Source organism: Camarhynchus parvulus, chromosome 3 (genome assembly GCF_901933205.1).
Source record: "Camarhynchus parvulus chromosome 3, STF_HiC, whole genome shotgun sequence".
In the NCBI taxonomy this organism is placed as follows: domain Eukaryota; kingdom Metazoa; phylum Chordata; class Aves; order Passeriformes; family Thraupidae; genus Camarhynchus; species Camarhynchus parvulus.
Window position 1 is genome coordinate 67,952,485 of NC_044573.1, and position 26,150 is coordinate 67,978,634.

The window sequence follows — 26,150 nt, forward strand, 5'->3', positions numbered from 1 at the left end:
GGGCTGAATGTGGTAATGACAGGCTTACATTCCCTGCATGAAAAAGAAATGCAGGTATAGATCCAAAGCAAGCAGCACACTCAGTAAGGAGCTAACAAGAGCTTTGTTTCAGGGTGAGGAAACTCTACGAACACAGATGTGGGTGAAGTCCCACCCTAGTGCTTGGCACCTTTATCTTCTTTGGACTCAGAATTTGGAGTCCTCTTCTGGCAGTGAGTGCCAAAACCTGTTCTTTAAAACAATGAATAAAGAGTCCCTGTAGCTTTTCTGGTCTGTGACTTCAGTTCATGTGGCTGCTGGTCACAGCATTTTTCTTTGTGTTACTACTGGAAAACACCAAGGTCGGTGTTAACAGCCTGCCAAAGGCGCTTAAAGGGCCTTCTGGGCTGTCAGCAGATAAAATTCCCAATGAGCAATGTTCCTTTTCTTTTAAAGTGCAGCTGGAGGAAACAGTGTCCACCTTCTCTGTGCTGCTACCCAGTGGTGAGAGCATTGGCCAGGAAGTGGGAGTTCCTGGGGAGCATTCATGCCTCATCCCTGACCACCATGCTAGACTGGGAGGAGGAAGAGCAGGAAGGAAACAGGGAGTCACCACCTTTTCGTTTGAAGTTATGACCCTGCTCCAAAAAGCATGTGAAGCTTGAACAAGGACAAGGCAGCTCAGGCCAAAGAGTAAAACCAGGAGGTGTCTTTCTCATCTAGTTCAATCATCAAAACAGGGTCCTGGGGTTAATTTATGCATTTCTGCAGTAAATAGTTCCTGGATAAAAAAGCAGCACTGGCCTGGGAAAAGTTATCAGAAACCAGGAATAAGTGCCTACAGATCGCTGTGTCTCCTTCCTTCTGCTTCACACTAGTGCCACTTATTTGCCATCCTTTCCAGTAGGGCACAAATTCACCAAGTGAGGTGATGAATGCTTCCCTTCCATTTTGCAATCCTTCTGAGCACGTGGGACACTCTCCTGGTAGTTAGGAGGTGTTGATGTAAATGCCTTTGAGCTACAAGGCAATTCTTCAATCCCTGGGTTACAGTACTGAAGGTGAGCACTCTACCAAATTCTGCCAGGCTCTGAAGCCATCTGTGCCTACACCAGAAGACCCTGACTTGTTGGGCTTGGAGAGGTTCCACTCAGCAGGACCTCTCAGAGCTGCTCCACCTACTTCCTAGACCACAAATGGGAACAAAGAGGAGACAGCTTGCAAGGTGCTCAGTTTGGGCCAGTTCCAAACACTTCTATCCAGAAACAGATTAACAAGAGTTCAGGTGGCTGCTCAGAGGAGTTTTTCAGAACTGCACTCTTAGTTTACCCTTACTGTTTTCCAGGTCCTCAGTGTTTCAGGTGACATTTATACAGTTAATATAGTCAGAGAGACAGCAACATCTAGCAGGACCTTAAGTGGCTGTGGAGTTTAAGTAGTTCTGACCTAGTTCTAGTTCATAGCCCAGCTCTGCTCAAAGCAACCCACTCCTCAGCATAAACTATTCCACAGATTTTCTGCATGGAAGATTTGGTCTCCTAAGAAGAAGCTGGTGTCTAATTTACCCATCTCTGCTGTATTTGTGACCTCTAAGGAGGCAGGGTGGCAGAGTGTGGTGTAAATGTACACCTGCAACACATAATACAGCAGAATACATTAGATGTACAAACACATGCTCAGAAGCAAAAAAAGGCCACATCTGCTCCCAAACAGAATGGTTTGGACTTGACACCAAACTTGAGCCTGGGTTCAAAGGCAGTAGAGGAGTAGCCTCTGGCTTTTTGGTGTCTCTTTGCAAAACAGGAGTCACACAATTTTGTTTTCTCAGAGGAAGAAAAATACATTTTAATCTGGAGTGCCATTTATTGTGGCAACATGCCAAAACACAGGTCTAAAAAGGGAGGGTGAACTTTTTGAAGAGTCATCTCATCCTAGGTATTTAGCAGTTGGAATGAAGCAAGCCTTAAGAAAACCAGGTGTAAAGGAAAACAGTTGAAGGAATTTAATTTAAAAAGCAGTTCCTTCTAGACTGCACAAGTTTTACTGTGTTATTATTAGTTTTCCAGTTTTTGACTAAATGGATTCTTGAGTGAAGCACTCTTTCTCTCATACAGAAACTGGAATAAACTTTTAAAAGTAAATATAATATATTTTAGATCTTATATCTTAGAAAGAACACAAATACAATTACTAGATATTGTATATTCAAAAATAATTCTGCTGTTGGATGTCATCTGTACATGCCTATAGAAGTCCTTATCTAGTTAAAAAAAAAAGGAAGTTGATAAATCATGAAGGAAGGAAATACTGAGGTTTAAAACAGCCACAATTTTGTTTTTCTTCAGCTTATCATTTTGAAAACTCAACTGCTGTAATTCTGGATGAGTTGCCAGATTGTTTCCTTCATAATTCTGCCTCTCTCTTATCCATTCTGTAGGGATCAAAAAAAAGCATATTAACTGCAGTCCGTGAACACGCAAATCAAACAAACACATTCCCCTAACTTTGGGCTCTGATTAATTCCACTGGTAGCCTTTGACCTTGATTTCCACAATGTCTTACAGTGCATAAAGAAGCCTGACCTGGTATCAGAAAACTGCAGAGATTTGGTTTGGAAAAAAAATAAAGCCATCCTCATGGCTATTCCCTAAGTACTACATTAAAATCTATAAAACAAAGGGCTGAAATCTGAAGTTTAGGCCTTGGAGCCAGTTCCACAATCTGTTTCCTGTAGCCAGAGTTCATTTGGAGCCAGTGGAAAAAACAGCTTCTAAAAGATAAAAGGCAGTGCTGTGACTTTCAATCAATCTTGGCATTCAGTGTGTGAATATAGCTGCACCAAAGTCTAAAACACCAAAGCTCCAGCTCTGATTCTGGTTCACTCTTCTGATCTTGGATGTATGTTGTCATTGTCAGAGACACCCAACAACTCATAATGGGAAAAATAAGATGTAGCCAACTTCTGGAGATCAAAATCTAGATAGAAATAACGCAAACAGATGGGGCATGCCCATTCACAGGAAAATGGGAGACCATAACGAGTGACAACAGAATGGGATGGGAAGCTGAACTGGTAGCTAATGTAAAAAACAGAAGAAACAAACAAAAAAGCCCTCCAACAACATAAAAGGCACTAGGAGAACTATTTTCTTTGAACCCATCAGTTATGGTGGGTGGAGGCTTGGAGTGCTTAGAGAAGTCAAGACTCATGTTTATTACAGGTAGTGCTGATTTCAGCAGACACATTGTTCACCAGGGTGCCAAAGGCCTGGAGGAAGCAGCTGTGTGAAGCAGCCCAGGCCTGTCCACCCTCCTGAACAATGGCAATGCAGACTCCTTGCAGAAGGGATTTTATGGGCAAAACCAGACTGGCCTTCCTGCAAAGGTACAGGTAAATGCAAGTTTTAAAGAAACTGTTCCAGAAAACAAAGGGATGGCAGATGAAGAAATCAGATTCTTTTCAAAGAAGAGGGCTGGCGATGGATGGTGTTGGTGAGCCAGCCCAGGCTCTGTTCCTGGACCCAGAAGTGGTTTCTGTGTCTTTCTGTGGCATAAGAGTAGCTCGTTCTGCACTGACCTTCAGTTTTGACATCTGAATTTTAGAGTGGGAAATGTGTATGTGAGAAGCAAAAAATAATTATGCAAGACCCTATGTAGGCTCAATGTCCTGTTTCTAATTTACTCCCAAGTATTCTTTTGCCTTTCTGTGTACTCAAAATTTTAGTTTCATGATTGCTTCAATGTGACAGCTGCAAACAGTTCTGCCCTTGTTTTCTTCTCCTCTTCTCTGCCAAGAGGTGAACTCCAGCCTCTTCAGTGGCAGATTACACTTAATCGCAGAACGGCTGAGTTTGGCAGGGACCTCTGGAGCCCATCTGGTCCAACCCCCCCTCTCAAGCAGGACCTAGAGACAGCTACCCGGGCTGCCCCGTGTCCGGGCAGCTTGTGAATATCCCCAAGGATAGCAAGCCCACAACTTCCCTGGGCAACCTCACAGTAACAAATGTGCGTCCTGATGCTCAGAGGGAAGCTCCTGTGTTTCACTTTGAGCCCCTTGCCTCTGATACTGTCACTGGGCACCACCGAGACCATCCTGGCTCCATCCTCAGCGCACCTTCCCTCTGGGCACATATAAATGTCCGGATATAGGCGCGGGTAAGATTCCCCCCGAGCCTTCTCTTCTCCCGGTTCATCAGCCCCTGCACAACCGGGATTTTAAACAATCCCCTGGGATTAATTTGGATAAAAACACCGCGGAACTGTTGCTCAATGTGAATATTCCGGGGATTTCCCCGCCCTCCTCCCGTCCCTGCTTTATCCCAAGTGATCACGGGACTGTGTTTGCTTAGCACCGACAGATCTTCCGTTCCCGCTGGCACGCTTACTTAGGATACATCCCAGGACTGCTTCACCCCCGGGTGCCGCCAGCCATGGGCGCTCCATAACCCGCTCGACAGATGGGAAAATCCCTCCAAACCCCCATCAAACAGGCTGACGGGAATATCGGACGGGAATACCGTGCGGGCATCCCGACGAGCGCTCCCCCTTCCCCGGCAGGATCCCGGCCGTGCGCCGCGCTGCCTGCCGGGACACGTAGTCTTCCCGCGCGAGGGCCACAGGACCGCCCTTTGGCCGGACTACATATCCCAGCAGCCCTTCCCGGAACTGCCTCTCCCCGCAGCGATTGGGCCCCCTGGGTGGGAGCGCTGAAAGACGATTGGCTGAGCGGCGGTCTGTCTCGCGGGCTGCCCGTGCTGGGCGGGGCTGTTTCCCCCCAACCCCGCGTGAGGGGACTGCCGGGGGTCTGTGGTGGCCCCGGTGGGGAGGGCTGAGGGGCCGCCCCGGGAGAGGCAGGGCTGGGGCCGCCCCTTCCCTCCATGCCCGGGGTAGGGAGGAGGAGCCGTCGGCGCCGCGGGGTGGTGGCCGCCCCTCTCCCCGCCGGGAAAGGCGAAGCCGCAGCGGCCCCGCTCGCTCGGCAGCCCCGGCGCGGGAGGGCGGCGGCTGTTGGGGGCACCGGCCCGCACTGCCCCCCATGCGGCGCGGGCAGTGGGCTCTGCGCTCGCCGCGGCCGCGCTCGTCGTCGTCTGTGTGGGCGGGCTGGCGGCTGCCGGGAGCCCGCCATGGGGCGGCCGCGCCGGGGCTGCTGAGGAGGAGGAGGAGGCGGCGGCTGCGGCGGGGGAGCAGCGGCCGGGCGGCCCCATGGAGGAGCGGGAGGGCGAAGTGCGCTGGGACGGGCTGTGCAGCCGGGACGCCGCCGCCCGCGCCGCCGCCCTGGACACCATCGGGCAAGCCGTGCTCCGCCGCGCAGAGAGCGTCGCCTCCGGGGCGGCCGCCGATGGGCTGCCGGTGCCCGCCGCCCGGGACAGGTTGGGCGAGGCGCTGGCCCGCCTGCTCATGCTGTCCAAGCGGTGCCCCTTCCCCGACGTGAGGGAGAAGAGCGAGGCGATCCTCAGCGGGGTGCAGGTGAGCGCGGCACGCCACCCCTTCGGCTTTGGGACAGGCCCCGGGGCTCTCCCGGCCCCGTCCCACGCAGGGCGCCCTCGGGTTTCATCTCTGCCCCGAGGTGGGCGTCTGATCCACCCTGTCAGATTTATTCCTGCAATTAATACGTGCTAAGTGCTCCCCACCCCTACGGCTCTCTCCCCGAATAAACACTTGGAAAAGCGTTATTGTGGGGCGGGGGGGGTGGAATATCTGACTGAAGACACTCAAAAAACACCTGGATATGTTCCTGTGTCACCTGCTCTAGGTGATCCTGCCTTGGCAGTGAGATTGGACTGGATGATCTCCAGAGGTCCCTTCCAACCCTAACTGTTCTGTGAAAAAGCACGAAGTGTTTCAGTGGAATCCACCAGAGAGGATTTGGCAATGAATGGCTGGAAAGTTGGGGCATCCCCAAGGAAGCACTAAAATGACAACTTTAACACTCTAGTTTCAGTCTGTATGATCGATGCTGTGGTATTACCCGGTTAACTTTAACAGAAAAGCAGGAAGGATTTGGGTATTGATATTAGTGTTGCCAATTGAAAATACAAATGGGAAGTCTTGGAGCTTTTAAAAGCCATATGAGCTTGTTGTTAAGGCAGAGCCTGTCAGAATGCCCTTCTTGTTTATGGGTAAATAGTTTTTCCACTGGCATAGATAGGATCCAAACTTTTTTTTTTCAAAGGCACTAGTCAATATAGCCTAGCCAATAGAGGATTACCTTTACTGACCTAATGCTAACAAAAATAAATGTTACTTTGTACTCTTCCACTCTTGCAGTCTAATTATAGTTACTTGCATTGCGATTGTCTTGCTCACTTCAAGTTTTTGCACAGGTCTCGGAATTCTTGTGTCAGCGGGTCCAGAAGCGCTGCAAAAGATGCTGCTTTTAGCTGCAGAATAGGAAAAGGAAATTTGGGTATTTCTTTTAATCACAAGTGAATACAGAGAGCTGTGCTTGGAGATAGCTGCCTGATTCTTACTACTGTGCTTTTTCTCTCTGAACTTTAATAGGTTGAATATAGGGAAATCCAGAGAAACATAATATATGAAAGTACTATAGATAGAATAATTTATACATTATATGGAAAAATATGTATAACATAAAAACATCTTACCATATATATAGAAATACATTCTGGGTTTGAGTTATTGGAGATGAAAGAGTCTCTGTTTATTTTGTGTAACTTAACTTCTTAGTAGTGTGCAGTGTGATCAATACAGTGTAACTTATTTTATCCAGTTAAAGCTGTGTGTGGAGTTTTTCTCAAAGCTGATGGTTTCACATGGTCTAAGTGGGAAAGCTTGACAGCTTTTCTTTAAAAACCAAAACCAGTGAAACAAACAACCACCCCAGACTTGAATATTGAGTTGAAAACTTCATCTGGCATCTTCCCTGTTAAAGGTTCATATGAGAAGTGAGTCTGTTACCAGTGGGAATGATGAGTTACTGCAACAGACTGCTAAGGGAAAACTTGTTTTTGTCAGGTTCAAAATATCAGTCTATTCAAAGGCCAAACAGATGGTGATCTCTCACCTAAATTTTGGGGTGAGGTCAGAATACAGGACCAAATGACTCCCTTTTATGTTTTTATGTATTTGAAGTTAGTAGTCTGTTCAAGTTTTAGTGTGGTTTAGAGACTTTTTTACTAGCTTTTTTTTTTTTTTTTAACTGGGCCAAAAAGTTCTGGCAGAAAATGTCCATCTTCATACAGCAAATGCAAGTTCAAATGCCATAGTCCTTGCTGGTTTGATTAATAAACATAGGTGTGAAAGGTTTAATAGCTGTGAAACCAGCTGTACACACAAGGTGCAGTAAAAGTTTACCAATAAGTTAAGCAAAATAAAGTCAAATACAACATTATTTTAAGAAAATTTTTAAAAGCTGTTTTTGTAAATTTTCCTTTTCAGGAGCATAGATCGAAGAGAGAAGTATTCTGTATTTTATCAATTTAGAGTGGCAAATCTTAGTTCTTGCGTCTGTACTCATAAATGAAAATTTTCATTGTAATCTTTGGATCCAACAAACATTTATTGGAGACAAAATCCAGTGCAAATGTTCTGTTTTAGGTGCTGAGGACTATTGTCAGGCATGAAATGGTTTTCTGTTGATTAATCACCAAGAATAATATTATTCAGATCACTGCAGTGAAGATGGCAGAGCAAACTATTAAATTAAATATTATCACCCCATAGAACTTGTGGCTTTCAGCAGTGCTTCTAAAGGTTAGTTACTTAAAAATGTGAAATCCCATTCAGAACAGCATCAGCACTTGTATTACTTTATCTCCCTCTTTTGGGCTCTGAAACAACACTGAAGTCCACAATATGGACTTCAAGCAGTATGTACAATTATGCTGTCCAAAGTTATTAAATGACATGGAGTCCAGGGCAGGAGAGGTAACTTTGAACCCAGAAGTTCTCCTGTGAACTGGGGCTCCCCTCATTCTCTGTCCTGTGGAATGGTCCATCCCAGACTAGAACTCTGAGCCTGGACTCATATATTTCTTTTTGTTCCTGCCCAACCCAGCTGTCTCAATATGTAGAACTGCAAAATGTGCTTTATTAATCTTTCAGATTTGCTTCCAGCATAAATCAGTGAGGACATCAAAGATCAGAATTTTCCATGTGGTCTGATTGCTATTTCTTTCTTTGAGTTAGTGCCCTCTTGCCTGTTGGGGCAGTCAGCAAATATTTAGGCATGAGCAACTGGTGCTCCTGGTGATTTTGCAGCTTTGTGTCTGGAGCAGGTTGGTAGAATGCATTGTATGGCTGGTGTAAGCTGCAGGCTTGGCAGCAGCCTGTGTCAGCATGGCATCCCTCTAAGCCTGCCTTTGTTATGTTTTGGGGTTTTTTCCCCTGGATAAAAATTCCTCTGATATATGGTGGACTGCTAAGTGTGCAGCTTTCTTCTTTGCTATTAATAAATAGCATTAATAATGATATTAGTAAATAATATTGCTTGTATCAGAATCTATGGAATTACTTACTGCTTAACATAAATTCCCATTGATTTGACTTATGTTCAGGATAATGAGTTTTCTCATTGTAGGCTCTATGCCTATATATGTATAATAACATATACTTTTTTACCTGAGAGAATACATAGGTTTTCTCATTTAGAATAAATGAGTTGTTTTTGTAAGGGTTATTATAAAGACAGTGCCAGCAAATGAGTCTCCTTTTTTTCTAATTTTTGCTTTTATTGATAAAAGCAAGTTCCTAAAGCCACTTTGACCTCAATAGATAATTTTAAAAATGTTTTCAACATATTTCAATTGCAATGCTTTAACCAAGTGAAAACAGTTTCAATGTTTGCATTTAAAAATGTTTGATGAATGGTTTTTGAGGTAAAACCCCCAAGATGTGTCCTAGGTTCTTGGTAAATTCTTGCTGATGGGATTTTTTGCATGTATTTATAGCATAGTGCCTATGACCTTGCAGAGTAGTGCGTCATTCTTCCCAATGTGCTGGGTGTCCACACACCAACACAAATATATTGGGAAAGAACAGCAGTGGAATGTCTAAACACATGCTCATGAACAGTCTTCTGCCAGCCTCTGTTGGATCAATCAGTAATGTAGGAGTGGGATATAAATACAAGGTGTCTGTCCATAGCTGGAGAAGAATCACTGAAAGGATGAGATTTGATAATTAAAATCTCTTATAATGATTCAGTGGAGAAAACTCAGCAGGACATACTGGTCTCCATGGGCGTGTAAATTCATTCTCTTCATAAACAAAGAGAATACATAGATGGAGGGCAGGTTCTGTTGGTGCAACAAGATGCTAGTCTACATAGGATAAAAAAATGACAACAGCATAAAAACCCATAAGTGTCAAAAAGCTGAGAATATGGCACGCAGAGCTTGACTGGGGGCAAACATAAGGAAGAAAGAAAACAATCTATACCTCTTTGAGAAAAGCAGTCTAATGATACCAAACACTTGCATTGAAGGGGAAAATGAGTAATGAAAAAAATAACTTTGCTCTCTGTTGATCTTTTCATTGATGTAAACAAAGGAAACATAGAAAGTACACAAAGATTTATGAAAAAAAGCTAGGATGGTCAAAAACATAAGGAGGCATGGCTAAAATGAATATTGGAAGAAAGCAAGAAATAAAAGATCCACAGATTAGTGGATTAACAGATAAAGCTGAGGTGATTGAAATGTTTTCTGAAATGGTTAATCCAGCCTGTGTAGTCAATAGCCATAAAAGCATAAATAGAACCTTCCTAGGCTGGAGGGAAAACCTATAGGTTGCTTGGATAGCAACAGATTTTAAATCTGGTAGGGCCTGGTGAAATTAATTCCAGGGTGCTTAAAAAAGCAACTAGCTGAAGTGATCTCATGTAGTGGATTGTAATTTCAAGATAGTGGAGGGAAGTAGCAGACTCAGATTAATTGGTGCATGCCTCTTCAGTGTGGGCTAAATGGGATGATGGATTTTAACTGTAGCTCAAAAAAAAAAATGCTGGACCAGTGTTGAAACACATTTTTAGTGCCTAGGAAAAGAAGTTGAGCAACAGCCAACGCAGACTTAGCCAGGATGAATTCTTTTAAATCCAGCATTGCTACTGCTTTTGTGATGGAGTAACAGGCCTTGTGGTGCAGAGAGATTCCATTATATTAATAGATTGATAAATTGGAGTCCTCAGTGTTCCCATGATAGCCTTATTAACAAGCTGGGAAATTGTGTTCTATAAACTGCACTTTAGTGAGTAAAATTAGCTGGAAAACCATCCCCAGAAAGCAAGCGAGGTCAGGTAACAAGTACTTGGTACAGGCTCTACAAGGTCCAGTCCAGCAAAGGCTTGATTAACAAATTTTAATGCTTTGTTGAATGGATTACAAGCTGGGAGGGAAAGTAAGAAAACTGGAGAGCAATCATATAATTTAAAATTAATTTAATATTTAATGTGGGCTTGTATCATATCTTCTAGTCCTTAGGAGTTTTCTTGTGAAGAAAGTTTGAAGTACTTAGTGGCGGTGTGGTTGGCTAAAAGGAAGCTTAAGATAATATATTCCCAAAGAAATGGGATGAAAAGGGATGAAAATCCTGCTGCAAAAACAAAGAAAACATGAGCTAGAATGAGTGAACAATGGATTTAAATTCCAGAAAGACTTGGATTGGACATTTGGGGAAAATTTCAGTATTAGGATAGACTTATGCAGTCATGTTCATCTCTAGATCTAAACTGTTCTTAAACATCAGGCAGGAGTGAGGTGCTTATTTGATCTCTCCCTGGGAAAGGCAGAGCATTGCTAGCTGGATGATTTTTCCTCCCAGCTTCTTTTTCTGTGTTTTGTATTGGTAACTGCTTGGAAGGGACTTCAAGAACCATCTAAGTCCTTTCCCTTTGATCTTCAAGAATGTATTTACCTGACAAATAGTGCTCAAACCTGTGGTCTGAAACCTGTCTCATACATAAAAGCATCAGGTGGCCTTGAAGGAGTGGTTTTGATTATCTCTTTGTTTTCTCAGCCCTGCTGCTTTAGTGGATAAATGTATCAGAATTCCAGAGTTTGCTGAGGGCTGTTAGGGCACAGAAGAGAGGGGTCATGTAAGCAGCCAAATAAATCTTCCTGTCTTAAAACCTTGAGGGACTGATTGGGATCTAGGCTTGCTTGGCAGAGGACATGGAAGGGAATATCCTTCTTTTCCAAATCCTGGCAAAATACTTGTATCATTTAAATTAAATGGGCATCCAGAAAGGATGGGAAGATTTCTGGTCATAGCCAAAGCAGACATTGTGTCCTCTGCCACTGTGGTAGGACAAATAAAGCCTCTGCCAGGAGAGGAGGTAGTAATTCCCCTCTGTGCATCCAGAAAGGATAAAATAGGAGTTACTTTTCTGTTTCATTGCTCTATTTGTTCTAGCAATGTGAATTCACAAGAGAATTCACTCTTTGCTTTGTGTTTGAGCTCTGTGGTGCACACTTGATAAGAGTAATAAGGGTGAAAATTATGCTTATTGCTCCCTAGTGGTTTATCCTGATCAGTGTTGTTATGGAAGACTGCCTAACTTTCCAAATCTTTAATCTTCTTGGGGATAATCTTTGAAAAATAACTTTATAACTTTAAAGTCTTTTTTAGCCTTCCTGTACAACACTAGTAGTTTTCTTTAGAGAACATTGAGATCTGTAGCTAGGCAGATATGTTAGGTTTAGGATTTTTGTCCAAGTTAATTTGACTGTGTCCTGCTGCATGATAGGGATGTTCCCCTGTGATGCTTACTGCTGGTCAGTCACCATAGAAAGGTGTCTCAGTTGAAATCTATAGTCTATTCAAGATTAAGAATTTAAATATGATATCCTCACTGGTGCTGGTGAATCTGATCCGTCTGGAAGCTGACTAGTCCCTCTGCACAATGCCAATACCCAAATCAGTTCCTGTTTCCCGTAGTGCTCTTATATACAGTGAATTAAAACATCCTTTTTTGTGAGTTCACTTCATAGCAAAAGCATGTTCTGTCTCTTCCAGATATTGGATGGAATAGATTTAATTATTCATTGTAGGGTGCTCCCTTCAAAATCCACGTGGCGCTTTACCAGTTCACTAGTTTAGAAAACGTCTGTCTGTTATGGGCTTTTTTGGTGGTGTTTAATACTCTTGCTTTTCTGAAACTGAGAGAGAATACTGAAGTAATGACATGATGCTTTAAAATGATCAGTCTTACTTACGGCATCTGCTGCCTCTGCAGTATTGTTGTAAACATGTTCTGATGATGGGTCTGTATCACATGTGTGGGGTGACGCTGATGTTAGTGGAGAAAAATTAATCTTGACATGTCAGGGAATATTCTGAGCAGGTGTGCGAACATATTTCTTAAAGACTTAAATGCTCAATAAAACTCAGATGGCCTTATCTGACTCTTCCCTCCTTCAGCCTACTTGCCTTCTTTCTTAAGGCTTCAGTCTGTTGAGAAAGATGAAGGAAAATTTTCTCTTCCCGAGCTTGTCAACTCCAGAATTGCCTGACCTTGGGAATGTCTTTGGTTGGAATAAGGAGTTGCTTGAAAACAGTGGAGGTTCTCAAAGTGATCCAAAGTAGGGCATCTGGGGCACTTCTAATGCTGTTTCTGTGTTTGAGCCTTTCCATAATTTTCCATGCTAATGGTATGCAGTTCTTCATGTATGGACATGAGCTTTGCTTAGTCAGCTTTTCCTTATAATTGTTGGAAATTACTTGATCTGTAAATTTATGAATTTATGTGATTCTGCTGAACTGATTTTCAGGACATCAAAACTAGAATTTTTATTTTCAAAATGAGTGAAGCATGAAGCACACTTCTGGTAATATCTTGGTTGATATTTATTTTTTGACTGCATTGAAGTACTTTAAAACTGAAGAAATCAAACACAGAAGTTTCTTTATCTCTTGCTGTTTAGTAATGAGGTAAGCAATTATAGGGTGTACATTGGTGGCTTAGTTAAAAAATATTTGTTCCCTGTCTTTTTTTGTTGTTTAAATAGGAGTTAATACCTAGAGATCAGTAGGAACCAGAAATGCTTCAGCTTGAATGCATTTTGTAAATAGCAGCATCTGTTCTCCTGATCTAGCAGTCACTAAGTCACATGAATGCTTTTTTAGATTTTTTTAACTTTCTTTTGATTCTGCTTCTCTTTCTAGAGGTAATTTTAGAAGTTGGCTGTTCATTTCAACTCATAACTGGGTATGATCCTTTCCAGTCTACGCTCATGTTCTAGTGTCCACTTAGGTCTCTATCTGAAATTGTTTTTCTTGCTCTGATTCTAATAGTATATGGGTAGCAGTGATCCTTCCCCTCTCTGCATTGATATTCCTAGAAGTTCTGCTCTAAGTTTCCTAAAAGCCAATTTATTTATATTTTGGGGGGATTTTATCATATAATTTGCTTGTCTTGTTTATTAGTAAATAACTGTCTTCATTTTGGGCTCTTGGCATACATTTCAGTGCTTTATGCTGACAAATAGGGAAATTTTATGTATCTTGAGATGTTCAAGCAAAGGGAAAAGCTCTAATATTTTGCAATCTTTTACAAATTAGCGTACAATATTAAGTAAAAAAAAAGTATGGGTTTCTAGGTTATGTAAAATAATGTATCTTCTGTTAGCCTGACCAAAGCATATTACTTTAAAGAAAATTACATTGTCTTACTGTGACAAGTACAAAGTGAGCACTGAAGAAATACTTGCTGTTTTGTCATCTTACTCTTGACTTTTTCTTCAGGTCAGGGTTTTTCCTTTTAAAATAAACATAGTGGAAAAGTACTGAATATACCATTGTGGGCCAGAAAAAAAGGTTTTGAAAGCTTGATTATATTTTCCTGTGGATACCAAGTGTTTAAATTTCCAAAAATATGGTCTGCTGTCAGTATGGTTTTCTATTCCAGTAAATTGTTTACAGTTTAACAGGGATTGGAGAGTGGGAAAAGCTTAGGTTTCTCTCCAGAAATCAATGAAACATGGAAATCTTCACTTGAAGCTACAGAAATTAATTAAGCCCAAAAAGTTAAGTGTTGGCATTTTTTCTTGTTTACTGCCTTTCTGATGTTTTCAGTGACTTTGACTTTTTTCTTTCCCTTTGTCTTTTTTTTTTTTTTCTGGAAAGCTTAAGTTAAATTACTGCCAAAAGTTGGTTTGGGAAGGTGAACTGGTTTAGTTCTATTTCAACCCAGTAAACAATTTACCATTTTTCTTACTTCAGCTTTATGTAGAAACAAAGTTTGTTCTTTCATGTAATTTTGGGTTAAAAGTATCACCCAGTGCTGTGTTCTAGTGCAAGAATATTACCCAAAAATATACTGGGCTGGTATTTTAAAAATAGAGGTGATGCTGCTTATGTAATCTGATAGTATGTCCCTTCTGTGCTACTACAAGAACTTACTTTCAATTCAGGCACTATACTGTAGAAAAGCACTGAAAACTGCTTCTGAAAATATGTGTTTTTTATTTTTTCCCTGTAAATTAGTTTAAAATTGTAACTTTTTTTACTATTCTATGCCTTCTGAGACAGTAATAAAGTTTTCTTAGCTGCAGGTCTTTCCTGACAAGTCTTTGCCTAAATAGCTGACTGGCTTTGTGGGCCTTAGTTTTGAGACTCAAGATGTAATCACCTCTTCACCAAATTTCTCTCCCTGGGATCTTGTTCATTGGTATTGAATTGTTTTTAAACGGTTTTCTTCGGAGACAAATATTTTTGTCAAGGATTTCTTAACTCCTAGAGAGTAAACATGGAATAATATGACATTTAGTCAAAGGAGGAACAAACCTGAAAATGCAAACTTATTTAAAGCTCTAAAGCCTTTCCTGTGTGCAATTTTCTTTTTCTTTTGTTTTCTTTTTTTGTGTGGAGAGGGGATGGTGTTTGTTTCTGGGAGGAGGAGAACCACCTCTTTTCTGAAAGATGTTTTTTCCATTGCAGCTTGTTGCTGAGCCTGTTGCTGGTGTTCTAGTGCTACAAAACTTCTAGCTTTAAATGCAGCCTGTTTGCCAACAGCACATTCCACGCAGATTAAACCGTTTGTTTGGATTTTCCATTTATTTAAATTTTAGTTCTAAACTAGTTTCACACTGATACCCATGTAGAAGAAAGACCAAAGAAAGGAAAAAGTTTAAGAAAAACTTTTTGTTTCTGTGAATTTCAAGTCAGTGCTGAGTGCAAGCTTATGTCCCTTTAACAGTACTAAATATTTGGCAACTGCTGTGCACAAAACGTTTTCTGGAGCTCACCATGTTACAAGATAAGGCCTTACCAGGATATGCTTTTGATAGTTGCTGTAACTTCCTTTGTGTCCATTCTATCCTTCCTACTTGTGTTACAGAAAAGATTTTGGAAACCTTATAACTTCACCTAGGTTACATTTTGTTTTTAAGAGTTATGTTTGTAATGGTTGCTTATATTTATCTAGAAATTGATGTATAAATAGTGTTCTGTGGGAGAAGCTGAATTCTGACATTTTTATTGCTACTATTCTGTTCCACGAGGCAGGAAAATAAGCCAAATGGAAATGCTTTTGTCTGGCTTTTAGAAGGCATATTGGTATCTTGGCTTGTAGTGTTCTGCTTTTCTTTCTATTCAGAACATGGCAACTCTGCTTGGCTGATATTGTCTATAATCTGTCAGAAGAGTATGTGTAAATTGGAAGTGTCAAATGTTGCTTCTTTTTCTTTCATTATTCGGTGTCAGGCCTTTCTGTTAAAGGATTCAAGGTTTTGAGTAAGGTTTCACTAGGAATGAAAGCTGTTTTTTAATGCAGAAGATACCATTTGTAATGCACAATGTAAAAATCTTAATTTTAGGTTCTAAAGGTAGAAGTTAACTCTTTGTAGCTTATACATTAAATGAATACCTGAGACTGAAGCATAGACTGTTCTGTGTTTTTTGTAGAGTTTTCTGTATGTTGTGTATAGTGTTAGAAGACTTGGGAAAAGTGCTGGTTTTATACACTCTGAATTCAGTGTGCAGATAATTACTCCTAGGGGTAGTGGAAAATATGGCTGCTTCATGATGCAAAAATTAATTTTGCACTGGTAAGCTGAGGTGTGCTTCCCATACACGTGGCTACCACTTATGTTCCTCCTCTCAGAGCCCCGGGACTGCCGTGCAGTGTCTCACACATCCGCATATTTTGGGGGGAGGTACAGTTCTTGGCTATCAGAGCTCTGGGGTAGGGTAGCCACGTGGCTCAAAAGTCATTTCCAGTAGCAATAAATCTTCATGCATGTGCATAAAAATATGCTAAGGCGATTGCAAAGTTCTGATGGACATCTCACATGGAAGCTAAATAACTTGCTGTCTGTTCCCTCAAAAGAACAGTTGCTAAAAATACCTGGGAAGATGTCCTGAGGTCAAAAAAACGAATGCATTTTACAGAGAATAAAATCAGATTTTAATACTATCTTCTAAACCTCTTCTTGATGGTGTTGGGAAACTGAAAATTTCTCTAGTTGCACACTAACTCAGACTCACAAATTCCCTGTTTAATGATAACTTGATGAATAAAAATGCCTTTTGTGGAATAAAATGTCTTCAGAGATATAATCTCAGAGTTTGTGTCAGGGATGCTGGTATAGGAGAGCCAAAACTTGAAGTTTTGTTTGAAGTCTGTGGTTTTAGTGCAAACTTATCCCAGGTTATCCTTTGCTAATATAACCTGTCTGGTTCTGTCCTGTGTGATGGTCTGGTGTGAAATTTTTCTTTTTGTATGTAGCTGTTTTAGACAGCTGTAAGGAGACACCTACTTGATTCTGTAACAGACAAACATACGTGTCTATCATCATGTGTTTTCAAAACTTCAGCAGAAAAATGAATATTAATCTTCTAAACATTTGCTCTATGTACTTGTCGAGGGTGGAGTGACAAGTCCTGCTGCTAAACCAACAGGTGCTGAAAGGAACCCCTTGCTTTCTAAACTCCTTCTCAGAGAGAGGTCCACGTGTGGCTGGATCCAATCTTAGCCCTAGATTTCTTTCCTGTACATTCTAAAAGCTAGAACTGCTAGCAGTGTATGTATAGGATAGAACAGTGCACTATTGCAAAGCAGTTCTATTAAAGCTCGCAGGAAGGAATAATTAAGTAGACGTGGATGTAACTCACCCTACCAATGCTCGTGAGCAGGTCTCTCTCCTAACCTTGAGGAGTGTCAAGAGGGAATATGCTAGAGAAACCTTACCTTATGAAAGTGGACTGGATTTTCATAGTATGAAGTGACCAACTGCCAGTCCCATGTCTGCCAGGTCGGCTTAGCAGCTTGTCTGCCATATCTTTGCCTCACTATCAGGATACTGAATTGGGGTTTAGTGTAGTTCCACACCAACACCAGCACATGGCCTGAGCTCAGCCCACCACTGATAGCTGTGCAAACAGGACGTTGTCCAAGTTGCTTGGCCACATTAGGGGTAGAGTATCCTGCTACAGTACTACTTGAATTCATTTATTTAAAAATAAGAGCAGCCAATCCAACTAGACAGGACTTGTAAAAAGCACTGAGCTCCTTTGTTGTCTAAAACTGCTAAGAAATATAAGTGGAAATCAAACTGGAAAGAGGATGTGCTGTAAGTATTTATTATGGATATACAATATAAGAGGTAATCTAACAAAGAACTAACTCTAAATTCTTAAACCAAGCATAATTAATTTTGTAATAGAATAAAGTGGTTTTCCTAGGGATAGTATCATGTGAAATATCTTCTCCTTCTGTATGTAATAGAAGCCAGGGATAATATAATTTAATAGCCTAATTTGAGACTAAATTCCTTTGTCTGGTACAATGGTAGATTCTGATGCTCATTGAAATCAAGCTCTCCAACAGACAAAGACAGTCTTCACATGGATAATAAGGTTGGTAAACTACTTTCTTTTCAAAATAGTGTGATACCTCTTACATGGTTTGTGTTTCTGAATATTGAGCTCTCTGAGAAGTCTTGAAACCTGAGACTTCCAAATGGCAAGGGGAAGCTTCTGAGAAGCTGAATTCTTAACAATTCTGAATGTTATAGAATGATAAGGAATTGAAGCAGCATGCTGTATAATATTCTGTAGCAACAATATTCTGCTACTATAAGAAAATATAGAAGAGAAGCTGCTATTATGTCCTTGTGGCAGTTACTTTTCCTTCACATAAGTAGATGGGATCATGCCTCTTCACGGAGTCTGATTTGGAAATCTGGAATCATCTGCAGGAGAGCATCCTCAAGGGAATGCTCTCATTATTGATGCAAATTCTAAATTTCTAGAAGGCTCTTACAGCAATCTTTTTTATTTCTCTCTTGTAGTGGAGATGAAGTCCAGGAAATGTGTGGGGCAGATTATTTAATAAAGAATGGATTTTATTTTTTTACCCCCTTGGCTCTGTATTTGTATTGGGTTTGCATGGCAAGATTTTGGTTTCATAGCAGCTACAGGGGTGACTCCTGTGAGAAGCTGCTGAAAATTTCCCAAATGTCCAATTGGTTCCAGTTTGGGCCTGTCACTGGCCAATGCTGAGCCCATCAGTGACAGTGGTGGTGGTACCTCTGAGATAATGTCTCTTAAGAAAGGGGAAAAAGCCCTGGGTAATAGCAACTGCAGTGAGAGAAGGGAGCGATATGTGAGAGAAACAGCTCTGCAGACAAGGGCAGTGAAGAAGGAGGGGGAAGTGGTGTTTTAGGAATTGGAGCTGAGATTCCATTGCAGCCCATGGTCCTGACCATGATGAGGCAGGATGTCCCAGTGGAGGTCTGTGGTGGAGCAGATCTCCACCTACAGGGTGTGGAGGATCCCACACCAGAGCAGGTAGATGCCTGAGGAAGTCTGGGAGCCTGTGCTGTAGCAGGCTCCTGGCAGCACCTGTGGCCCTGTGGAGAATGGAGCTGTAGAGGTTTTGCTGGCAGGATTTGTGACCCTGAGGGGGATCCATGCTGGAGCAGTCCATTCCGAATGGCTCCACCCCACTGGAAGCGACTCAAGCTGGAGCAGTTCATGAAGAACTGCAGCCCTGAGGAAGGATGCACTTTGGAGAAGTTAATGGAGAACTGCCTCCTGTGGGGAGAGACCCCTGGAGCAGGGAAGGAAGGAGCAAAAGAGACAATATATCTGACCACAACCCTGTTCCCTGTTCCCCTGCACTGCTAGGGAAGAGGAAGTAGAAAAAGTTGTGAGGGAAGTTAAGCCCAGGAAGAAGATGGAGTTGAGGGGGTATAAGATGATTGAAATTTTGGGTTTATTTCTTGTTATCTTACTCTGGTTTATTAGTAATTGAAATTAATTTCTCCAAATCAAGTATGTTTTGCCTGTGATGGTAACTGGTGAGTGACTGATCTCTCCCTGTCTTTACCTTGGCCTATGAGCTTTTATTACATTCTGTCTCCCTGTCTAGCTGAAGAAGGGCGGGATAGAGCAGCTTTGGTGGAGACCTGGCATGCAGCCACCATCAACCTACCACAATATTGGAACTAGTTCTTTGGTGTGTTTTCTTGAGAGTGAAATTTAGAATTTGCTAGAATATCAGTGTTTATTTGGTTGTTACAAAGTTGATTCGTGGCTCAAAAACAACCTCCTTTTTGTGAAAATGCACTGCTTTTGACAAAATGCTTGCAGGAGAAGGCTTCCTCAGTAATAACTGACAGTCCCATGAAGAACAGCAAGAAAAATACCCTTAGGATAGCCAAAAACTATGAACGTTAAGGTCTCACATTCCAGTCTCTGGTTTGCCTCTCTCAGGTGAGTGACTTGTGAAGGCAGTTGAACAGACAAAGTATATCTTCTCAAGCATTAGGAGTTCCATATTTTCATTTAAAGTTGTAAAAATCTTAGAGCATTTGTCTTCATGTATGAGTATCTCATTCAAGCATGAGTGGGATCTGTACTGAACTGGAGTTTGAAATTTGCTCTGCCTCATCTCAAAACTTAACTTGGCCCTTAAGGTCATTTTTATTGACAAGATGTCACATTGAGAAATAAATACCCGAGGTCTTAAAATTTCATCAAGTTAGGAAAAAAAGACATTTTGTCCAGATGCTGTGAAAATTATTTACCTCGGTCCAAAGTGCTTTGTATTAAAGCCAAAGTAGTGAGAAAGCTTTGAAGGCCCTGTAAGGTGGGTGAAGGGTTTAACCTGAGTAGTGGTAATCCAGTTAGATTAATGAGGTGAGTTGTACAAGAATTTTGGTGAAGATTGAAATATGCTAAAATAATTTCTTCAATCAAAATGTTAAGTATTTGTCTTCTCTTTCTTTTTAGAACACTTCTAAATATGTTGCCTTCAGAAAACAAGGATGAAATATGTTTGCATGGCTTTTTTAAAGTTCAGCTTCTGGGATCTTTTTTTGAAGAGGGAGGGAAAGAGTGTGTTGTGCTACAGAAATAAGACACAATTTGTTTTTGTACCATGAGAGGAAAGCATTTTTCCTTTACTCAGATTAAACTTACTATTATATTAAACACATGTGTTTAATTAGATTGTTGTGGTGGATTTGGTTGGGTTTTTTTTCCCTTGATTTTCTTCTGAAGTATTTATTGTCTTAGCAGTAGTATTTTGGGCACTTACTGTCACATTTGGAGGGAACTGCTTTACTGAGGGCACTTACATGCTCATCACATGATCTAAAATACCATCACATGATCTAAAAATTATAGATTAAAAATTATAGATTAAAAATAAACCAGCAGGTACTTCATTAAAAGTGTAGTGTACCACAGACATTATCCTGAAAAAAGTCCCATCTGCCTGTTATTCCTGGGAGCAGCCTAAATTGCCAGAATGGCTGCTCCTGTGTGCTAGAGTGAAGCATGCATGTGCTTGCAGGGTTGAGGCTCCTGTGCTGGTTGGTCTGTCCAGAAGCATCTTGAAACGTTGCTGCAGGATTCTGTTTCAAATCCCCATTCTGTTTCAAATTCCCATTTGTTATGAACAGTCATGTGTCTCCTCTTACAGGTGTCAGGTTTCCTGGAGTTCCAGTGGCCATAAGTGAGATCACTGTGCCAAGCTGACACTCACACTTGTGTCTTAATCTGAGAAGTCACACTGTGAGTAGAGAGATGCAGGAAGCAACTTTTGGATGGGCCATATGGAGCCTGGAAGCACAGTGTCCCTATTTGTGTGCTGTACCTTTCAGCAGGGCCTGGGAGGTTAAACGTAATGTCATATGAATGCAGCTGCAGCATTTTCAGGACTAAATTGGTTCAGTGTGGACTACCAGGTGTGCCAGTTACCACAGCAGTAAAGAGACATTCCTCACTTGTACATCACAGAATTCCACATGGAATGAACTTAAGCTGGTGCACCTGCTCCAGGAAGATGTAATGAATTTGAAGGAACACTTGGGGGAGACTTCATGTCTCATGTTTTGTTGCCAGTTTTTAATTTGTTTGAAGGGACATCAATATAAATGGAAATGTATTACTCTAAAACTCTTGAGAAATGAAACTAAAATGTCCCTTTTATCTCATGCTATTTCTGTTTGCAGAATAGTAACATAAAAACTTCTTGAGATGGGGCATATTTTTAGGTATTTTTTATTGGTGATGATATCTTGCTAGTTTTCTTTAGATATAATAGTAACTGACTTAAAGCAGTGGTGATTGACACAGTCATAGGAAAGGGTGAAGAAAAATATTACTGAATAAGAAGTTTATGATAGTAGGTGAATCAGCATCTTATATATTAATTACAAATAATCACCACTATATTCAAGTTTCATGCCTATTTCTATTTTAATTTATGATTGTCACTATTTCAGTTTTGTAAGACATTTATCTCCAACTGAAACTTCCCTAATATTACCTTTGTATTGTTAATAAAGCTGTGGCATCAATATGTTTTTCAAAAAAACAAAACTGAAAGAAGGAAAAAAGGCAATCACTGCACAAAGTCACCACATCTGAACACAGGAGGCATACACTCCCATGTATTAATAAAGACCCCAAATCCAAAACAACAACAGAAAAAAATCCCCTACCCAACTACAGTGATGTTTTAATAACTGAAAGAGTTTTGGTCAAAAAGATGAGGTTTGTGAAGGAAATCACTCCGGAGTATGTGTGATGGTATCTTCTGTTGCTGGCCGTGGCACTGACTTTCCCCAGTCTAACCAGAAAATACTGGCAGAGGTACTAAGTGAAAATAATAACCATAATCAGTCTGTTTTCTTTTTCTGAATGATCTAGCCAGGGATCTGTATGAGGGACTTTAGGGGAAATTAAACTATTAGCAGACTTTGGTGAACAACTCTTAACTTTAATTTTGAGCTTATCCGAGAAGAATTTTAAATGAGCACATGGCAGCTAACCAGTTTTTCTAAGAACAGATTCAACAAAAGAGTAGATTCTAGTTGGGAAGAGAGGGCTGACATTTAAGGTTTTAGGACTTTTTAGTTCCTGTTAAACAAAATTAACCAATAAACATGTTTAAGGTATCTCTGGAACTAAATAATTTTTTTTCTGCTGAACTGTATTATTTTAAATAAAATAATGTGTTGTGTGATAGTGTTGCTATTTGCTTTTTTTTCCCCTTTATTCCAAGAGAGTAAAACTACTGCATTGTCAAGGCTAAAATCTGTTTAAATACTGTTAATTGTCCAACATTTAAAGAGAGATAGTAGAAAATAGAATGTTTTGGCAGTCCTCCCTAGCTAGAAGAAATATACTCTTTGCTGTGTGACTGGTGCACAGGAGTTGCTGGTATGTGCTCAGAGGGACCCTGCATGGTGAAATTTCCTAGCTGTGTTTTCACTTTTATCCTGCTGTATGGCAAGGCCTCATCCAGTGGGAAAGGTGCTCTACTAAATTCAACCCTGCCTGTAGCAATGACCCAACAGACTGCTTGTGTCCCCAGAGATTTCCTACTTACTACTGTCTAATGCATCAGAACATAGGTGGTATTTTTAGTGAAAGAAGGGGGCTGGAGCTTGTGGCCTCATAGATCCAAGTACTCTTCAAATTCTTTGACTCCCTTACTATTTGTATGCAACTGAAAGAGTTAGCTTGTATCTAGGAAGTATTTTCAGGTGCTATGCTCTACTGTTTCTTACACTTTGTTACTTATTGTTTCCTACAACCTCCTATAGGGGAATGGTAGTTCAGCCGCTTGGGATACATTTAGGTCATGATTGTGGCAAAGCTTACTATGCAGTATTTTCATTGACAAGTTTGTCCCTGCTTTATCATTGATATATTGTTCACAATATATCAATGATATATTGTGAACAATATATCATATAACAATAAAAGAGGTGAGGTTCTGCAACAGATGGCACTATAGGAAAAAGTAACTCTTAACAGGAAAATGTTCTTCCTACAGTAAAACAAAAACTTGAGAATTGAAAGTTGAAATAATCTAGATAGACTCAACTTCTGGTAGTTACTAGCATAAGAATGCTTTGCTTTTCAAACCTAATGTTTTTATAGTGGGTACAGCTGGTCGGTTGTTTTGTTGGGGTTTTTTTGTTTGGTTGGTTGAATTTTGGGGGTTTGTTTTAAACGGAATAAGATAACTTCAGATTTCTGCACTTACAGCCACCAACATGGGGGTTCCTCTGTCCTGTGTTATAATTATTTGTCAAGAAAAAGGTTCTGGTTTTCACTAAGTTGCTGAAAGACAATGACACAGTCTAAAGACAGGAGCTGAATTCAGGAAGCTTGTGTTTATGACCCAACTCAGAGCTTCAAAACTCAGGATCCTTCTGACCCTTTAGCCAAAGTCATTGAGCATCTAGGCAGAACCTCATCAGATACTCAGCCATGCTTAAGGCTGTTTCAGGTCTGGAAGTGGGCAGTAGTTCCACGCCTGTGCTCAAGTAAGCTCACTGTGGATCCAGAGGTTAAATGTTTCCTTCTATCTCCTCTCAGGGCTTGCAGAACATGGTGTTCTTGGAGCTTGTTTACTGAAGACCTATCAGATGGGCTTTGCACAAAACAAACCAGAGCTACCCCTCCCACTCCTGAGAAATAGCTTAGTGGTTAGAGCATTTCCAAAGAGTGAGGACTCTGGGTTCAGGACCTTTTCTCCCTGAGGTGGTTCAAAGTCATGCCCTTTACATGCCTGGGCTCCCAAGATGAGAATATTGAAGTAGCTTTTGCTCTCATTTCCAGGCCTGTGAACAAGTTAAGAATTGCATGTAAAGCAGGACTAATGCACTTGGAAGTGCTAGCTGTGTCGCCATCATTAAATAGCTTAACTTTATTTAGAGAGGAGGTGAAGTCACCTTGGGCCCAATGACTGCGACTTGGCCTCTATCTTGTTTAAGTGATCTCACTGCTGAGGTGAGAGCACCAGTCTCTCGGCTTGAGGTTGTGGTTGTGAATGGATGCAGTTGCCTTTCTGTGATGGGCAGAAAGCTCTAGCACAGTGAGAGATAAGGCACTCCTGTCTTTGGTGCTTCCTCTTGGTTAACTTAGGTGACTTCCAACTTGACCTGCAGGTTTTGTGAATGCTAGTTAAGGTGCATTACCCTCCTTAATTTCTGTGTAACTGTAGAAAAGATAACTTTTGTGTTCGTGGGTAATAGAGTGAAGTGTGGTCTTTGCTAAGACACTTGAAGAAATGTTGTCTTCAACATCGTTGGACTTGTCTGCACAGTGTTTATTGTATTTGTAAATTTGACCTTCCACTAAGGTGGTACTTCCTTGAAATACTATTTAGTGGTTTCTGCACTAGATAACTAAACTGCCTTTATTTGTTCCTATGGTGAGAAAGCACATGAAACTTTCAGCTCACAAGCATCTGAAAAGGCAGTTGAAAGTGGAGATATTTTGTCATTTGTTTCTTGCACATGTTTATAGTACCCAGTCTGTCCTAATGCATGAGGGCAATTATCCCCGTGTGCTGGAAAGCATTGTTTTCTTCAGTGAGGGTCCTTCCTGAAGTCTTGAGAACTTTTCTCTCCCTTTCTAGATCTCCAGATTTCTTCTAATTCATATCTCGTCACACGTGAGGGCACTGTAAGTTCATTATTCCTTTATAACTGACTGCTACCTCTTGGTGGAGGTTTGAACCAAAACTGGGTGTCTCTTGGTATTTTTTATGAGTTTTCTATTTATCTTTCATTTCAGAGAAAAATGTTTGCATTAGAAGTTCCCATTAAGGGAAAAGAAGGACAGTTCTTTAAAATATCAATGGGTGTATAAGACTTCATAGAACAGTTTGGCACCTAGAAAGAAAATAATTGGTCTCTAGTGGATTTGCAAGTTACTTTCAAAATCCAAATGCAGTGAGGTGTGAGTAACCTGTGCTACTGCAACTAAGTGGCTGGAACAGGGTTACAGAACCAGCAGGACAGTCTGGAGGAAGAGCAAAACAGTGTCAACAAGTATTGTACACTGGGTTGAGTTTAATAGAGGCTGAAGTTGAAATTCTTCTTGAAGAGAACTGTGTATTCTTGTTGCTATTTAAATTTTCCCATGTCAAGCTTTTTCATTTGACTATATTATGCAGGAACTAGATCATTAGCATTAAAAGAACCTGAAGTTCTTCCAAGTTTATATTCAGGCCAAATGAAGTAAGCCTCAAGCAAACATGCAACTAGATGACATAATAGCATATATTAAATGTGCAGAGGCCTTTTTATATCTCCATCTCCTAATTATATCAAACAATAGGAGATGAAATACATGTCTCTTTAGTGACACTGTGCTTCTACTCTGTTTAAGAGACCTTTTTTCAAACATAGATATGTGTGCAGTTGAATCTTGTGCAGAGTGGATGGTCATGGGCATTGTGAAATGCCAGAGGTTTCATGAACAGTACCATGAAAATCTGCACCCTGAAGAGCCCCTGAGTGTTTCTCCGTGGCTGAACTTACAAGATATATGATAACACTTCCCTTCACACTCAGGCCTTCTGATTTTAGGGTAACTTCCCCTGATTGCATGTGAACTAAACTACCATTAACTTTGGAGTGGCTCATCTATAAAAACTTACTTGTCTGACTTGCTATGTAAAACACATCAAATGGGGAGCATGCTGTCAGTTGCTGCGACTGAAGTGACAAGATTTAACTCACAAAATGGTGGTAAATTGATTGTTTGAAGTTGTGTGAACTTATTATGATAGCAGCTCTTATTAATGTTTACTTTTCCTTCCTTGTTAAAGCATGCCTGCATGCTAAAACATATATTCCAGCATCTTCAGAACTTCTTCTTAAAGGATTTTGGACAGGAAGGAAATGTAGCAAATGCCAAACATCAAGTGGTGCTGTAGACAATTATTGGTTTTATCTATTGGC

The 26,150-nt window shown here is 40.9% G+C and overlaps 1 protein-coding gene across 1 annotated transcript in view; it reads left to right on the forward strand.

Moving 5' to 3' along the window:
* The first annotated feature begins 4,766 nt into the window (after positions 1-4,766).
* The window catches only part of SESN1 (sestrin 1), a 78,601-nt gene continuing 57,217 nt past the window's right edge, over positions 4,767-26,150 (forward strand). The window contains exon 1 of the mRNA XM_030946618.1: positions 4,767-5,442. Within this exon, the coding sequence (XP_030802478.1) occupies positions 5,179-5,442 (264 nt within the window). The 5' untranslated portion in view covers positions 4,767-5,178. The remainder of the gene's footprint in view (positions 5,443-26,150) is intronic.